At 33.8% G+C, this 18685-nt stretch overlaps 1 protein-coding gene across 1 annotated transcript in view; it reads right to left on the minus strand.

The window, feature by feature from the left end:
- The window catches only part of LOC126890063 (NADH dehydrogenase [ubiquinone] flavoprotein 1, mitochondrial), a 36412-nt gene extending 22058 nt beyond the window's left edge, over window positions 1–14354 (minus strand). The window contains exons 1-5 of the mRNA XM_050658889.1: window positions 14186–14354; window positions 13873–14100; window positions 13302–13594; window positions 3729–3959; window positions 3433–3665 (exon numbers count right to left, since the gene is read on the minus strand). Coding sequence (XP_050514846.1) covers window positions 3433–3665; window positions 3729–3959; window positions 13302–13594; window positions 13873–14100; window positions 14186–14234 — 1034 coding nt within the window. The 5' untranslated portion in view covers window positions 14235–14354. The remainder of the gene's footprint in view (window positions 1–3432; window positions 3666–3728; window positions 3960–13301; window positions 13595–13872; window positions 14101–14185) is intronic.
- Window positions 14355–18685: the final 4331 nt, after the last annotated feature.

The following is an 18685-nucleotide window of genomic DNA, read 5'->3' on the forward strand; positions in this document are numbered from 1 at the left end:
GGAAACCAGGTGCTCCGGGAGTCGGTTCTGGTGGCATATTCGTGTTTAGCGACCTCAAAAAACCCTCCAGTAATTCATTTGCATCAATTAAATGCTAAAAACTATCAAAACTCTAGAAGATGACGTCCCAAGCAGTGGACCTGGCCACCACGTCATCCGGAGGTCAATTCTGATGGCATATTCGTGTTTTGCGATCCCAAAAACACATGAGTAATCTGTTTATATCAATTTAATGCCTAAAACCCTCGAAACTCTAGAAGATGACGTCCGTTGAAGGTCAAGGTCAAAGTAAAGGTCGCCATTGGATAGCCAGGAAAAAATCCTAGACTACTAGTACTTTTCCTTGATCCAAACTTCTACATGTTGCCAAATAACCAGTAACTCACGGAATTGGAATACCCAGTAAATCTTATAATTTTCCGAGTTTGGGCCTCTATATCTTGAAAATCCTTCATACGATTGAGTTGTGCCCATGAGAACTTTTTATCAGGATGCTTCAAAGAGTATTTTCCCAAAGTATGAACGAAATCCACTGGGACCTATTTTCTATAAGGTTTGTGCGGGGTCCTTTGTTTGATTCTAATTGAGACAGTCACCAGATGTCACCACCATTTCTGTCAGGGTCGCAACGTCACAGGTAACTACGATAAATCCAAAATGCATAGGTAGATCAATCAAGTTAGTAAAAATAAGCTTTTTTCGGCATAACTGAAAAGACGCGGTTTGACCGTTGAAATATAATGTAGTATGAGATATTACAAAAAGACTACCATCTAGGGATTCATAAATTTTTTAGTGGGACAATTTTTAAATAAACAATAAAAACGTCAAACTTAGTTTTTTGCTCATAACTTAAAAAACTTGTTTATTTACAGAGTTGACGTCCACAGGTAACTTTTTCAGAAAAAAAGATACATCGAATGAGTTACGCTAAATGAAAATCAGTTAATAAACAAAAAAGTTATTGCAAAACGCACGACAAAATCGCTGTTTTTGAGTATTGTTAATAATTTTTTGAAAAACGAGCTTATTTCTGAGGCTCGTCCAGTTAATTTGGCTGAATGGATCTTATAGGTCTGGATCCCGCGTATGAAAAAAAAGTTGATTAATAGCAAGCTGAAAATTTGTTAATAGCTTAAGGGTGTCTAGTCGGATAAACTTTGATATATGGGAACACTGGAACAGGGGCAGTTTTAATTGTGGAACAGGTTAAAAATTTGGAACGGTCACACCACGAAAACGGCACATTTATTTTGTCCGACAGAACAGACTTAAACTCTCCGAACAGAGATTAAACTCTCATGCAAAAATCAGACTGCTATTTATCACCAAAAGGGCGTTTTAATGAGTGGAACATGTAGAATATGTCAAATGACAGGAATTATGACAGGTGATAAATAGCAATCTGATTTTTGCATGAGAGTTTATTCTCTGTTCGGAGAGCTTAAGTCTGTTCTGTCGGACAAAATAAATGTGCCGTTTTCGTGGTGTGACCGTTCCAAATTTTTAACCTGTTCCACAATTAAAACTGCCCCTGTTCCAGTGTTCCCATATATCAAAGTTTATCCGACTAGACACCCTTAAGCTATTAACAAATTTTCAGCTTGCTATTAATCAACTTTTTTTTCATACGCGGGATCCAGACCTATTAATAATCCGCGGCTTATTTCCTTCGTTAAGATGTATACTAATAGCCTATGAAAAAAAAGTAGAAAAAATTACATTTATGTACACAAAATTATTTGTTAATAAATAGCACTTTGTACGCTTATAAACAATTACAACAACTCCGTAGAAATTAGATCAAATTAAATGGCAATAAAAAATACGGAAAGTTGGTTAAAATACACAACTTAAAAAAAAATAAAGGTTCTTCGATTATTATTGGGAGCTGAGATGGCCACTTTTTTTTAATCGCTGCTGTTACGTTAATTAACAACATTAATGCGTGGTTGCACCAACAGATCTTAAGCTCTACTTATAGATAGGACCTCCTAGGTATCACTTACGTTGTTACATTGCACCATAATTTTCGATTCTTACCTTATTATCAATCATATCTATTACTACATTATGATATTTTTATTATAATATATTATAATTCTATTATATTAATTCTTATGTTATTCTCGTCTTAAGTTTAAGATCTGTTGGTGCAACCGGGCATACGAGCTGCAATTAACCAATTTTTTATAAGTAAAGTCAAAGTCTTTAACAAAATGTTTAGCAACAAAATAGTTCAAATTGTTTAAACGGGAGTTTTATAAACAAAGAGTATTTTGCGTTCCGACTAGAGTAAAAAATAGTGGGCGTAGCCGAATGAGAATGAATTCGAGCGCTACTACACTAAGAGCCGGTATACGTGAAATTTGCTGAAATCATTTTAGGCACGATAAGAGTCTATAACTTAAATAGTAGAACCTAAAAGAAAACGTATGAACACTGTGCCGTCACTTTTTGGTGGCACATGCGTCGACAGTGGCGCATCAAACTTTCCACTTATGGACGAGATGAATAAATTAAAAATTTATGTCGAGTAAAAACCTACCTTGATTGGCCTAATCCTAAGGCACCAAGTTGGATACGATCCTATTCATAACACACCAACTCACATATATATTAAAAAAAATAAATATATGGTAGAATATATGTATTTAGAAATTGAATTAATGATGTCACGCTATCATTAATTAAATTTCTAAATATATTCTTCCATATATTTATTTTTCTTAATATGTATGCGAGTTGGTGTGTTATGAATAGGGTCGTATCCAACTTGGTGTCTATGCATTTTGGATTTATCGTAGTTACGCGTGATATTGCAACCCTGACAGATATGGTGGTGAAATCTGGTGACTGTCTCAATTAGAATCAAACAAATTTATTCATTGCGTTGACTAACTATTCTTTTTTACACAATGGTAAAACTATAAGATCCTTATCTTACTACACAGCCCTAGCATGGGGGTTGTACTGGCTTAACAAGCTGACAGCCCAGGTTTGATACCCAGCACACAGACAGAAATTTTTTAATTGAACTTTTTAATTGACATTGATCGTGGCTATCATTAGTTGTCAATACTAAAACCTGAGCCAGAATTTTATATGAATAGAAGATGTACAATAAGTCAATTGGCTACAGTAGAACTGGTTATAACAACAAACAGCTTCCAACAAAAGGTGTAAAAGATCCATGCTCAAAAATAGACAAGTATATTGTTAAAGAATTTACAAAAGTAAACACTTTCTTACACACTTTTCACTATTTACTAAATATAAATATAGACATATTGTTCTTTAAAATCCATCTCTACCAATACCAATTACTTTCACATATACTCACATACATTTCATCTAATTTTTAAAACACTTTTCCAAGACTACCTGATTAGAGCATTTTTAGCCTCTATAATTAAATCAATGAATACCTACTTTTTTGGTATAAGAGGTGTAGATGATCCTCCTGGAATAATAGCCAAAAGGTTGTCCCACCCACCAGTAACACCTCCTGCATGTATTTCAATAAGTTCTTTCAATGGTATGCTCATCTCTTCTTCTACTGTACATGGACGATTAACATGACCAGAAATGTTAAATAATTTGGTACCAGAGTTACGGGTTCTACCAAATGAAGCAAACCAAGTTCCTCCCCTTCTGCAAATAGTCTAAAAACATTGATTTACATTTTGTTTAACTTTGAATTTAAAAACTGTGAAATTATCACTTACTGGTGCTACTGCAACAGTTTCAACATTAGTTACAGTTGTAGGGCAACCAAATACACCTACATCAGCTGGGAATGGAGGTTTCAATCTTGGTTTTCCTTGTTTACCTTCAATTGATTCAATTAAAGCAGTTTCTTCTCCACAGATATATGCACCAGCACCTCTGTGCATAAATACATCAAAATCATAGCCAGAACCACATGCGTTCTTACCTAAAAATCCAGCTTGGTATGCCTAGAAAATGTATATTCATGGTTATTAATGTTAAGAAAGTGTTAGTAGAAAAATATGATAAATATTTATTTATTTATTCACGGGCAAGCCCTATTCAGATATAAATGTTACAGTGTTCTAAATTATCATAATATAACATAAAGTGGTTTGAGAAAAAATAATTGTATGAGTAGTACAGTTACAAAAAAGAATAAGATAACATATAGGTCAGTATAATTACAAACAAAATATAACACATAAATCAATTCAGACATGTTCCAAGGTATAACGGTTTTGAGTTATCTAATACATACAGGTCATGTAACATTAATCACAATACAAAAGCTCTGGCCGAAAGTATTAAAAAAATTAAAAAGTTAGCGAAGAAATATGATTTTTAAAGCGGGAAACTGATGTATTAACAATTTCGAGGTTATTTAATGAGTTAGCTAATCGAAGAGTTCTAGGAATAAATGTGTTGTAAGAATAATTGAATCTATGAAAAGAAACATAAAAGGTTTGCACCTGCCTAGTCGAACGACTGGGGACAACATATTTTGGAGAGAAGCTCTGGGCAGTTACACTGCCCGTTGATAATTTTAAATAAAATTATTAAGTCTCTTTGTTTTCTGCGTACCTCAAGAGGAGGTAAGTTCAGTATGTATATATTAGTGGCAGTATATCTCAGAAAATTGTGTTGGGCAGCCTCAAGTTTCAGTTTATGAGTAAAGTAATAGGGGGACCAAATTGTGGAACAGTAATCAAAATGAGATCTAACCGCCAGGGAGAAATAAAGGGATTTGATAGCTGAGATGTTAGTAAAGTCTCTGGTGGTTCTCTTTATAAAGCCAAGCATCTTCATAGACTTCTGTATTGTACTGGAAATGTGGATTTATAGCTAAGGGCGGAGTCAAGGATCACACCTAGATCCTTAGTTTCAGAGGCAGAATGTAAGGTCAGATTATTTATACTATATTCGAAGATGATTGGATGATGAGTTCGAAGAAAACGAAGAATATGGCATTTGGATGCATTCAAACACATACCATTTTGCATACACCAGTTAGATAGGATAGATTATTAATATTAATAATATATGAAATTTTTGTTGTGGAGGATATGTATGACAACATCTAAATACCCACTACGATGTAAAATCGAAATTGATGGGAAAATAATAAAGCAGGAAGCAAGGTTTAGATATCTGGGAATTGATATAACCAGTTACGGAGATGTTGAAGAGGAAGTACGACAACAAAGCTTAAAAGCAAGTAAAGCGGCGGGATCTCTTAATGACACAATCTGGAAGAACAAACACTTAAGACAAGACACAAAAGCAAGAATCTATAAAGCAGCAATTAGACCTATATTAACATACACGGCGGAGACAAGGCCTGACACATCTAAAACGAGACGACTACTAGAAACAACAGAGATGAAAATACTCCGACGAATATCAGGGAAAAGTCTGTTGGATAGGGAGAGGAGCGAAAACATAAGAAGATCATGCAATATAGAAGACATAAATGGATGGGTGATAAAACGGAAACAGGAGTGGAACGAACACATTAGTAGAATGGCAGAGGATAGGATAGTACGAATAGCACGACATAAGTCACCAAATGGACGAAGAAGTATTGGCAGACCAAGAAAAAGGTGGTGCTATAACCTAAACAATTTAGGAGGATAATATTGAAGAAGAAACAGGCTTTAAAGCCTACATACAAGAAGGAAGAAGAAGAAGAAGAGGATATTTTAGATTGTTCTGACACCAATTGTATCTTGTAAGTCTGTTTCAGGGTAACTAATAAACATAGATGCACACTAGCCCAGGAAGACTAATGGCTTTACATGCCCTTCTAAGTATGGGGATGGCTCGTATCATTTTTAAAAATGAAAATGTTATTATTGGTGCTGAACATCGAATTTTTGTGCTCTGGCTTAGAATATCAGTAGCTTAGCAGGTGAGCTACGGCTATCTCCCAATGATGTGGTGAATACAACCTAAACCTAGTAAGTAGTATGTATAGCCATACCTTGGAAATACTACTTATATAAACTGTACAAAATAGAATCTATAAACTATGTGAAAAAGTTTGGATTCAGAAAAGGCATGTGAACTAGATAATCTATCTTGTGCCTTCATACTATATAATAAATACTAGCACAAAAATGTGGGATGTGCTTTTTATATACCATCACTAGATATCAAAGAAAAATTTAAACTGAATTCCAATACATCAATATTTTCAGCAGAAACCATAGCTATCATAAAAGCATGCCAATACGCCGAAAATAAAAATCTAAAACAAATAAACATATTATCCGACTCATTATCAGTTTTAAAAAGTTTCTCTAGTCAACTGGACGAAAATTCTGTTAACGTAAATCCCTACATCAAAGAATTAAAGATACTATTATCTAATCTAACAACTATGCAGTGTAGTATAGTATTCACGTGGATTAAAGCTCATATTGGACTCGAAAATAATGAAAAAGTAGATCAGTTGGCAAAAGACAGCATTTTCAGTGGCGAGGAAACATTGAATGATATTGGACTTCAAGAATGTAAGTAAAACCAGATTACATGATAACTGGAAACTTCAATGGAATCAATACTGTATAAATTGTCCGACAAGGTATACTGTTTTACATCCGAAAATCCCGACAGATTATTGGCATAAAAATTTAGATTTTTCAAGACACGATATTGTTACTATCTCTCGACTAAAATTTGGCCATGCCTGTTATCCCGCACATCTATATAAAATCAATATAATACAGTCGGATTTGTGCGAAAATTGCAATACAATAAGTGATTTGGATCATATATTTTTTGCATGTGACAAATATGTGACAAAAATAAATTTGTTGAATATGCTAATATGCAGCTATTGCAAGAAAACGTTTATCCCCCATATAATCTGATGAACTTACTAGCTTTGAACAAACCGTCAATCTTTAGGATTCTTCTAAATTATGTTAAGTCGTGTAAATTGAAACTTTAGATTATAAAATTAGTGGTGTAAATTAATAATATCCCGTATCCCTACTTAGTATGTGGTTAGTCACCCTGAACGATCTGGGTGCGAAAAGTTTTTTCCCTTGCCTGCCCTGGATTGTTTTTGTAATGGATTCGGAGATGGATTCGTAACGGTCTTGATGTATGGTGAGGCGTCGATTTCAAGAAATGTTGCTGGCTAAATGGGCGCAGTTCCCAAAAGCCATAAAAGAAAAAAAAAGCACAAAAATGGTTAGACCAACAATGTTTGTGTTTTTTTGGATTAAGAAAAAGCTCTTAAAAAAATTAGACGAGAATAATTATTAATAATCTTTAACAGAAACAAAAATTTAATTTGGAGATAATTTGATACCCATCAGCAATTCCTGTACTTCATAGGAGAAAGATGGAATAAACAGAGAATAAAAGGTAAAGCCCATCAAATAAAAATATTAGACATTGATATGTTACTAAAAATCACCAATATTTTACATATTACTTGGATATTCGATATCACTGGATACAGTCAGTGGGTGACCATTTTACGTACATTAAAATTGTCATTATTCTGTTCCTCATTAACCTATACTTGAATATAAAAATAAATGATGCACCCATGATATAGGGGAGTAAATAGAGATTTTGACTTTGTAAAAAATCAAACAAGATAGAACTTTTTGTAATTTGATTGAAAGGGCCTAGCTGGGTAAGATGATGAAAAATGCCCCAGCTTGATTCAAATTCCATATAGGTCACCGTTTTGCACATATAGAGAAACTCACTTTCTGAAATTTTTAGCCCCCTAGGTGGTCAAGTACCCACCTAGAGCCTAATTAGGCTTTTTACGTTTTTATTTTTTATCTCAGCCGCATCAAGAGCTAGCGAAAAACTTTAAATAAAAAAGTTGTAAGTTTCAAAAAGTCCTGTCCGAAAAAAATGTTTTTTTTTTAATTTTTGGGGGGAAATTTAAATTTTAGGACGATTTTAAAATTTTAAATGAGTATAAAAAGTGAGACTTACATGAATTTTGTTTAAAAATAATTTAAAAATGTGTAATTAATAAAATTTTAGCTAGAAAACTCTCAAATTTGCACAACTTACCTTTCAGACATCTTGCTAAACGATGTTTCATTCAAAAAAATCTCAAAAATTTAATTCCAACGATACGACGTCCCAAAAAATGTAATTTTTGAAAACTTCGTAGTTTTACAGAATTACTACCACTTTCAGACGGTATTACTCAAGTTTGAACAGATTTATTACAATTGTATAGGTGTTTTTTTAAAGCTTGGGATGTAATCTTTAAAATTCACTTAATTATTTTACTTTAGAAATATGTACCTGAATACTGATAATATGCTGTTACTTAGTGAAAAGTGTTCACTTCGTCAGTATGTTATTTTTGTTTTTATTGTGTGCCTTTTAAAAATATTAAAATGCCTACAACTATTGCACCACGTAACAGTTTTTCACTGTTTACATAACTTTATTATTTATACAAACCGTATTTCCATATAGATAATAATAAACTAAAAGTATGTAGTAAAATCTTAAAGCAGCAGAATTCTACTTATTTTACAATTTTTAACTTTATTATCGATACTAAAATCTTGTTATTTCGACATAATTAGAGAAATTTAAAAAATGTTCTCGTTATTTTATCTACATAGTTAATTTTTTCCATCTTAATAAATAAATTAATAAAAATGTATCTTTTCCGATTTATTCTAAGAACACATGGCAACACTGGCATGCCTTCATTTCCTTAGATCTGTAGCTAACTTCTCCGACCCTACAATTTAATGATGCCCGAATTTTCAAATTGTAATGCCATATTCGGATTCAGCATAATCAAAAATAAAATAAAAACATAATTGATCAAAGTAAAACGATGAATTCAACGATATTTTTAAAATTGTTTATACAAAAAAAATTCTTATTGTTTAAACAATTAATAAACAATTAGTGGCAAAATATGTGAGTAGAACTTTTTACTTTAACATGTATAGGTGTATAAACTAACAAACGAAGTTTTAGAAAAATATAAGCTTGTTTGAATTTTACCGAAACAATGCATGTTTTAGTTCTATATTGACTACCTAATATGATATATTTTTTTAATATTTGCTCTCAATCGGTTTGTTTGGTGTTCCAACTGACTTTAAACATACTATATCAGAATTTTTTATAAACCTATTGTTTGCATTAATTTTTGCACATCTGATGACTATCCTGTAATGTACTCTTCCTAGTGATGTACGACGAGAATATTCTCGTTCTCAAGAATATTCTCTTGAGAGTTGCTTCGTCCTTAATCGTGCTATGGCGATACATAAAAAAGAAAAATGAAAAACAGAAAATGTGGATACAGCTTCTCAGTAAACGCGAAACAATGAATAATTGAACTATGGAATTAATGCTAGACAATTATTTGTTTAAGAATTTTACAAGAATGTCAAAAAGTGATTTCGAACTATTAATAAAAAATATGATAGGACCAAGAATAGAGAAGAAAGATCAAACATGAGAAACGCAATACCAATCTGAACAAGATTAGCAATTGTTATTTATATATACTAACAGTTTTAGTTTAATGTATTTATTCAGGGTGCACTACTCTTCCATTTGTCTTATAGTTCCAGAAGTATGATAAGTTCCACAACTCTGGACGTAAATGTACTGTATTAATAAACCTTGTGATTTCATTTGATCACGTATTCATCTTTTCTTTGTATGTTTTGACAAAACCAAATTAAATTTTAACAAAATACAGGAAATAAAGAGGAAATACAGAGCAACATGCAAAATTTTCCACAGCAGCACTTTATCGGCAACACATCAGGAACTGCAATAGTGTTCAAATACCAGTAAGATTTCGGCCACATGGCTCAGCCAAACGGCGATATTTTCATTAGATGGCTATAATGTTGACAGAAGCATACCAAATATATATTTTCGGCAACATATTGCTTCAAAAACTAGCCCGCGTAGATGCCCCTTTAGACGTAGACCAATCCATGACTGAGCTGACCACTCGTGTAAAATAAAATCCCTCAACTTCTCATCAGTACATTGAAATGCAGAATGTAGATGACCATGATGAGCTAATGATAGAAATAGATTCTGAACCTTTTTGTGTTTTGTGTTCTCTGTTGTTTTTGTATTTTGTTTATATTATATAAAGAACACTGTTGTTTCGTCTCATAATTTTGTATATAATTTCATGATTTTTAATACCCTATTTCATCTTCAACAATATCTCTAAGTGCGTCATAAGGTTCATTCTCAGAAAATTCTCCATATCGAGAATATTCTCTGATTTTTCATTCTCGGGAATTTTCCAACACTAACTCTTCCTGTATTCTAAATTACTAGTTACTTCTAAATAATGTACTTTTAGGTATAGCCAGTGCTGTTTTTGTAACAATATAGGTTCCGATACGCAATGTGCCGGGGGTGTTCAAAAGGGGGGTCCGCCCTCAGGAAAACTTTAAATTTAGCCTCAAAAATAACGTTTTGTAAAGCTATTTGGGAGCAAGGAAACAAATTCAGGAATTTGTCAATAATTTGTCCTGAACACTATAAAAAATCTAAGACCATCCCTACTTGGCTATATCATTGATAAGATAAGAGTATAAAGATTGAGACAGTTTGAAATTTTTACTCTTATCAAACTTGTGGTTTCTTAAAAGTTATGACTGCTTTTACTGGAAAAAACTGTATTTGCTAACTAACTGGTACTGTATAGAAATTTAATCTTGTACATGTTTCAATGGCATATTATAAAAAGCGCACAAAATCCTAGTTTAAATGTTTTATTGCATAATTTTGCCAATTTTACAGATTTAACAAGAAAAAGCAATATATTTGATAATATCCAGTGCATAAAACTGTCCAAAACTTGGAGAAGTTTTTGTCGTAAGTATCTTCTCTATCTCTTTCCTTGCTGTTTGTGTCCAATGCTGAATTCCGTCCCCAAAGCAGCCACGAATTCATGTATTTTCAAGGGTTCAAAGGGAGTAAGGGGTGGGCCGTTTAACTTCACAAAAAATAAATGAAGAAACAGTTTTGTGAGTAGTGAACCTCTGTCATTAGTATTGATCAGGTTTATTTAGGAAAATCCCCTTTCACACTCACTGGAAGTTATTCGAATTGTCTTTAAAGCTATTGTCAAAGGTAGCAAATTTTCTGGGTAGGGGTTGTTCTCACAATTTACCCCCAAATTTGTACAATTGTCAAAAACATATTCTCTGAAGGATTTAATTGCCTGTCGTTTGTTCACTTGTAGGCGAAGTGCGAGCGCTTCAATGTCTTTTCCCCAAAAGTATTGTCTTTAATATTTTCGGGCCAAGTGCTACTGTCAACTATGAGGGCAGAATTGACCAACACTGCATCTTCCCCATTGAGCATCCTCTTTTCGATTGATTGAGCAAGGTTGTCATAAAACACAACAACATTGATGGAGTCTTCTTTAGATTACATATACAGTTCGATTCTCATAAAACTTTTGTTGTTGACAGTTGTCTTAGCTTGCGCTTAAAACATTCCAGAATTGTCTTTTTGAGAAACAAACGTGTTCATCAAAATCTGAAGTTTCTTGTTAGCTCGAAATAGGTTGACGTCTCGATGTTGTAGCTCTTCACTAACGTCAGTCAGTTTTTGTAGTGCCTCGCACACAAGTCCTAGATCCAAAACGAAACACGTTGATGTCAGCTTCCTGTGCGGGTCTTCGTATTTGCATCTTTCCAAAGGACCACGAGTCTGGTCTATGTTGGCTGCTACAAAATCTTTGGTTAAAACCTTATAATTTTCCCAAACGGTCGAAGCTGTGCGAAAACTGAAGGCGACCCACGGCATGTCCAACACTCTACTGATTTTTAACAGTTGTACACAAAGTTCATCGGCAGCTCTTGGCTGTTCTTGGGTGAGGCGTGATACAATATGTAAAGTTTGTCTATGAGTCCCTTAAACCGGTTTATATTTACCATTTTCTTTACCACGTCACTCACACACAACTCAAGCCTGTGATTACAGCAATGCCAAATAAAAATAGATGGAAACTTCTCTTTTAACAGTACACCAACTCCAGACTTTTCTCCAAGAATCATCGCTGCTCCATCACATGCCAAAGCAACAAGTCACAAGTCTATATTTTAAAACTTGTATAGTTGCAAGTAGACACAGTTGCTAGTTCTACATCGCTTCAATCGCATAATGGCTCACCCAAAAGTTACAAAATATTTTGTTGTTTTTTTTTTGTCCCAGGAGGTACCGGTACAGCGTACCGGCGCGTACCGTCACAAAAACAGCACTGGGTATAGCAATACGAACATTTCTATTTATTGCTATCATAAATTATTGATATTGTAACAAATTGAAGAGTCTCAGATGCAGAATCCACCAATTTAATAAAAATTAAAATGGTAAATAGTAGTTTAAACCTGAGACATTTCGCGTTGAAAGTTCTTACTGGTACATCCTTAATCTGCGACTTTTTCAATTAATAAGACAGCAGACGACAAATATAGAAAACGAAAGGGAAACGATCACATTCCGCCTTCATTCGTCTAGGAAAAGGACAGCAGAGGAACTTTCAGTACTCAAACCGAGTAAAGGAAATAAAATAATAAATGATGGTTTTGCTTGTTTTTGATTCAGAGGGTTGCACACCAGCTAGACAGGCTGTTTCTACCATTTCAGGCGTCTTCAGTAGCTTTTGTTAGCGTGCACACCTCTGAATCGAAAAATAGCTCCACCATCATTTTAAAGGGAATCTGAAAAATAATTCAAATTTCCCATTAGACGCGATACAGCGACATCTCATAACAAATTGAAGAGTCTCAGATGCAGAATCCACCAATTTATTAAAAATTAAAATGGTAAATAGTAGTTTAAACCTGAGAGTTTAAACCGATGAAGGTGGAATGTGATCGTTTCCCTTTCGTTTTCTATATTCGTTGTCTGCTGTCTTATTAATTGATAAAGTCGCAGATTAAGGATGTACCAGTAAGAACTTTCAACGCGAAAAGTCTCAGGTTTAAACTACTATTTACCATTTTAATTTTTATTAAATTGGTGGATTCTGCATCTGAGACTCTTCAATTTGTTATGAGATGTCGCTGTATCACGTCTAATGGGAAATTTGAATTATTTTTCAGATTCCCTTTAAAATGATGGTGGAGCTATTTTTCGATTCAGAGGTGTGCACGCTAACAAAAGCTACTGAAGACGCCTGAAATGGTAGAAACAGCCTGTCTAGCTGGTGTGCAACCCTCTGAATCGAAAAGAGGCAAAACCATCATTTATTATTTTATTGATATTGTCTTTATTACATATTATTTAACAAGAATATACACACTTACCTCAGCAATAGCAACCTGCATATTTGAAGCTTCATTATAAAACTCTCCTCTAATATAAATATATGCAGCTTTAGCTCCCATAGCCCTGCCAGCTATCAAACATCCCTCCACAAGCTTATGCGGATCATGTCTCATGATTTCTCTATCTTTGCATGTTCCTGGTTCTCCTTCATCAGCATTTACAACAAGATATTTAGGTCTTCCATCTCCTGGCTTGTTCATAAAAGACCATTTCATACCAGATGGGAAACCAGCCCCTCCTCTACCTCTCAAACCAGATACTTTTACCTCATCTGAAAGAAATGGTTGCTAAAATAAGGTACAGACTACATAACAAGAATAAATACACCCTAACACTCCAATTCTAAGTCTCCACAGTAAGTAAGACTACATTAATTGAACATTTGTTCTAAAAGGCCCACAAAAACTATTAAAAATGTGTAAGAAATTACTGACAGAATATGTAATAAAATATAAAGTTATGTGATTGGGCATTTACAAATGTATATCATTCAGAATATCTTTTGAATAATATATTATTTTGGTGTATCAACTAACTTAAGATACATACTAATAATCCAATCTGATCCCTTCAATAGAATCTCCTTCGTTTTGTACCAGTCTCCCCTTTTCATGGAACCTTTAAGCCTCCAATCATGTCTGCCATAGAGGTTGGTAAAAATTCTGTCTTCATCAGCAAGGGGCCCAAACTTCGTCTTAGTTTGTGGTGGAGGAGTACCTGGGGGCGGTCCAGAGTAAAAGACAATTTGATTGTTACATATCGCGGGGAGAAATTGTCCTGAAAATTGTAAATTATGAATTATATAACGAAAACAATTAGGTTATGTTTTCGTATTGACCAAGTACTGGAAGCATCTACGTACCAACTTGTGTTTTTGTTAAATTAGTAATTCGGCCTAGAGCTGCAGCCATGCTATTAAATATTGTATATTTTTATATTTCCACCATGCAATTATAAAAAGTTAGGGCAGCTTTCAGCTGACAGTCTGACAGTACAGTTTGACACAAAAGTGACATATGACAGTAACAACCAACCAGTAAGGGTCACTGAAGGGTCATCAGTAATTACAGCTGCCTACTCTTTTTATTAGTTTATAAGTACATTAAAGATGTCCCTATATGCCTGAAAATTGAACATTTATTTAAAAAATTGTTTAAATTTATGTAATATGAAAATACTAAATAATAAATGTATAATATATTTATATTATGATAATTATAAACTACATACATATGGAGAATAAAAAATAGCGAATTGAAAAAAACTTAATTTTACGAAAGATGTTAAAACTTTCCCAAATTAAGTATTGAATAAGTGATGAGAATAGACCTTTTGTTATTCCAGATTTTTTTTTGGAAAATAATATTTGAAAATTGCTATTTTTTAAAAGCTTCATAATTAACTATACTACAATCGCAATAAAGATGCAGTTACGTAGAAATAAACAAACCAAGACACATTGAATGTTACGAGGAGCACTGCCGAATCATGATTTACTTTACAATGTACCTACCTGTACCTATGAACTTTGTAAATCATGATTTGGGATTTACAATGTACCTACATAGGCGTAACCAGGATGATCCTAAGGGGGGGTTACAACTACCTGAAAGGGGGGGTTACAACTAATGGAAGGTCTCTGAGGGCTATGGTGTTAAGCGTATAGAGCTCAAAGTACATCCCAATGGGGGGTTACAACCCCTAAACCCCCCCTGGTTACGCCTATGTGTACCTATGTATATATCTTGTAAATCATGATTTGGGAGTGCTCCTCGTAACATTCAACGTGTTTTGGTTTGTTTATTTCTAGTGCATCTTTATTGTGATTGTAGTATAAATATTTGATATTTCAGTTGCATTAATAATGCAATGGTGGGTTTAATACTATCAATGATATTTTTCATAGGCGTAACCAGGGGGTGGTTTTGGGAAAAACCCCCCATTTGGATGTACTTTGAGGTCTATACACTTAACCCCATTAAAAATGAATAACCATTTTCAATTTCGTTGCAAAACGAAAATACAGCCGAACCATATTCTAGTCCAATCAGAGAGTGCAGCAAGCACCTGTACCGGTTTCGAAACTTATATTAGTCTCTCATCAGGAGGCACATATGCTGCTCTCTCTGATCCCAAAACAAACCCCAACGTGCAGTCCCGGATTGCAACGAACGAAATGGCATAGATGCCCTAGCGGCAACTGTTAGCAAAAAGACTAAGTTTTCACTCTAATGGCATATAAAACAACATAATGCTATTCTACATCCCACCAGAATGAAAACAATGGGAACCTTCTCTGGTTACACCTCCGAGGCTTCTACAATTTGCAAGCCATATGGATGCTGAGACTAAGGAAGATGAGGGAATGAGAAGGGACGTGAATTGTAAATTGTAGAATTCCCTCATCTTCCTTAGTCTCAGCATCCGTATGGCTTGCAAATTGTAGAAGCCTCGGAGGTGTAACCAGAGAAGGTTCCCATTGTTTTCATTCTGGTGGGATGTAGAATAGCATTATGTTGTTTTATATGCCATTAGAGTGAAAACTTAGTCTTTTTTCTTTTTAACACCATTACTATTTCATACTCCATATAATTGACTCCATTGATCTCCCCTTGGATCCGCGCCTGATGCTACTTGTGTCTATGGTTTTTACATTTTTACCAATAACTTTCCCATTAGCTCCTTTTTTATCTCTAAAGTTTATTCGCATAAGTTATGCAGCAGATGTAAACATTAGCTGACAGCGATGTCGTCATCAGAAACAGAGAGATGACTATTTCGTTCAGATTTTGAATATTTTTGGATAACAGTTATCTGTTTAATCGCGTAAATTATTCATTAATATAGCTGACAGCGATGTCGTCATCAGAAACAGAGAGATGACTATTTCGTTCAGATTTTGAATATTTTTGGATAACAGTTATCTGTTTAATCGCGTAAATTATTAATTAATATAGCTGACAGCGATGTCGTCATCAGAAACAGAGAGATGACTATTTCGTTCAGATTTTGAATATTTTTGGATAAAAGTTATCTGTTTAATCGCGTAAATTATTCATTAATTTAATTAATAGGTTTATCTACCATCTATGTATTCAGTGATTACAATAATTTATATACCTACCTACCTACTATACAATAAAAACTAATAATCCAGAAAAGAGAAAATGATTTTAATAATATACTGTTACTGTTACTATGGAACAAGTACCTAGATAAATTTTGAACATCTTTAACAACTAAAATCGTTGTTTACATGCACTGCATCTCTTATTAAAATTTAGTATAGCTATAGTTATTGTTCGATAGATTTGAATAACATAGAAAATGGACTTTGCAAAGTAACAAGACACTTACTCAACACACACACTACACATGACACTAGGTACCTAACTGTAAAAATTTACCGTACCTACCATGCCAATGGCCATTAGTTGTCGAGGCATTAGCTAAATAAAAAAAACAGAAAATGTACCTACCTAATATTTTTAATAAAATGTACAGTATCCGCAGGTTTGCCCACCAGGTCGGGATAGCGTTTGAATAAAGATGAAGAAGACAGTATAAAGTAAATTATATTTTTCGTTTCATTTTCATTTCATTTTACTCAGTTTGAGTATTTAGAAACTGTCTTTCGGTCCTTTTCCTTGACGAAGAGAAGGTAAATGCGTGGCCTAAGCGTCCTCTATTTGCTTTCTCCTACTTTCGTCATCTCTTGTGATTATATATTGTAAAATCCGGAGATACGGGATGCAGCCAGAAAGCAGTTTATTAGCGAAAAGTCTTAGATTTAAAATATTGTTTATTATATTTTTATTTCAATTATTCTAATTGTTTAAAAGGTAGTAAACTTTGTATCTAGGGCTTTTCGTTGTTTTCCTCGTAATACGAGAGATGTCGCTGAATTGCGTCTCAGAGGTGGGTTCATCGATTGCGATGGTTTGCCTTAAATGGCAGAATTGTTTGTATTTTGTTTAGAGTTGTGACTTCTGAGCTTCACTGAAGACGCATAAGGATGCTGAAATAGCTATATGGAGATGGTGGTCCAACTCTGAATCAAATATAAACAAAACCTGCCTCGAACCCCTTTTTCATAAATTATATTTATTAAATTTAAAAACAGAACAAATTACACGTCTTTTATTAAGGGGATGGGTACGTAGTTTCTGCTCGAATGCTATTCAAATGGGATTCATTTTTTTTTGAATCCTGAGAAAACTAATAAGTATTTTTGAAAAATTTAAATGCAGAATGAAAAATTACGTTATTAGCGAGGGCCAAAAGTCCCTGAGAACTTCTATAATGTTTATTTTAATAAGTTACAGGGGTGAAAAACTAAGAGAAAATTTAGTGTGATTTTTAATTTCAAATATCTCATTCAAAATAAACTTTTTATTTATTCTAAGGAACTTTCGGCTTAACATGTCTCTGCTTTCGGTCATCGGCCCTCGGTAATAATTTAGTGTTTCATTTTTCATTCTGCGTTTATATTTTTTAAAAATATTTCTTGGTTTTTTCAGGATTCGAAAAAAATGATCAAAATGTCGGTGCTAATATTTTCCAAATCTATCTTTCATACAACGCACTCAGTCGAATAGATTGTCAGCATATTGTCAGTCAGACCGTGACAATTTTAAATAAACTGCTCGTCAAAAGTTAGGGATATAGAAAATTCTGCTGAATTTTTATAGTAGATTTTTTCGTGAACAGGTCAACGGATTCCGCTAATTTTTTTTTATTATTTTAGACTTTTCTTTAGTATTTACACAGTTATGCAAAGGTTTACTCAAACTTTTTTTTTGTACTTATACCGGGTGGAAGAAAAGAAATGTTTTTCTTATGTTAAGTTTGAGACGCCCTGTAGGGAGGACGAGTTACAGATGGGAGTATATATCGAAATCGTATTGTAGTCTTATGTTTTGTGAACATTTTGTTTTTTGAATGTCCCTGATATAGTATAGTTTAAAAGGGATCCTATTGTGCTATCCCGTGGTCACTTTGTTGCTAAAATGTAAAACCCATATTTTTTTATTTCTAATATATTTGTAATGCAAAATCACTTGGTCGTCCAAAAATCGTTGCGGGAGGGGACCGGTGGGGAGCCTTACAAAAAAAAAAAAACATGTGCAATATCCGAAAATTCATTCCTCAAATTTGAATACCCATCCGGACATTGGAAATATTTTTTTTTATTTATAAAAATACGTGGGGTAGAGAGGACTCCTTAGCTGTGGAGAAAGCAACCTCTCTAAGAGAAGGAACTCTGAAATCAAACCCTGGTCCTCCAAGTTGGGGGTTAAGGCATCGGGCTAACTCCTCGATACTTGTAAAAACAAGCAAATGTTAAACGACCCAATAATCA

The sequence above is a fragment of the Diabrotica virgifera genome, chromosome 8 (genome assembly GCF_917563875.1).
Source record: "Diabrotica virgifera virgifera chromosome 8, PGI_DIABVI_V3a".
In the NCBI taxonomy this organism is placed as follows: domain Eukaryota; kingdom Metazoa; phylum Arthropoda; class Insecta; order Coleoptera; family Chrysomelidae; genus Diabrotica; species Diabrotica virgifera.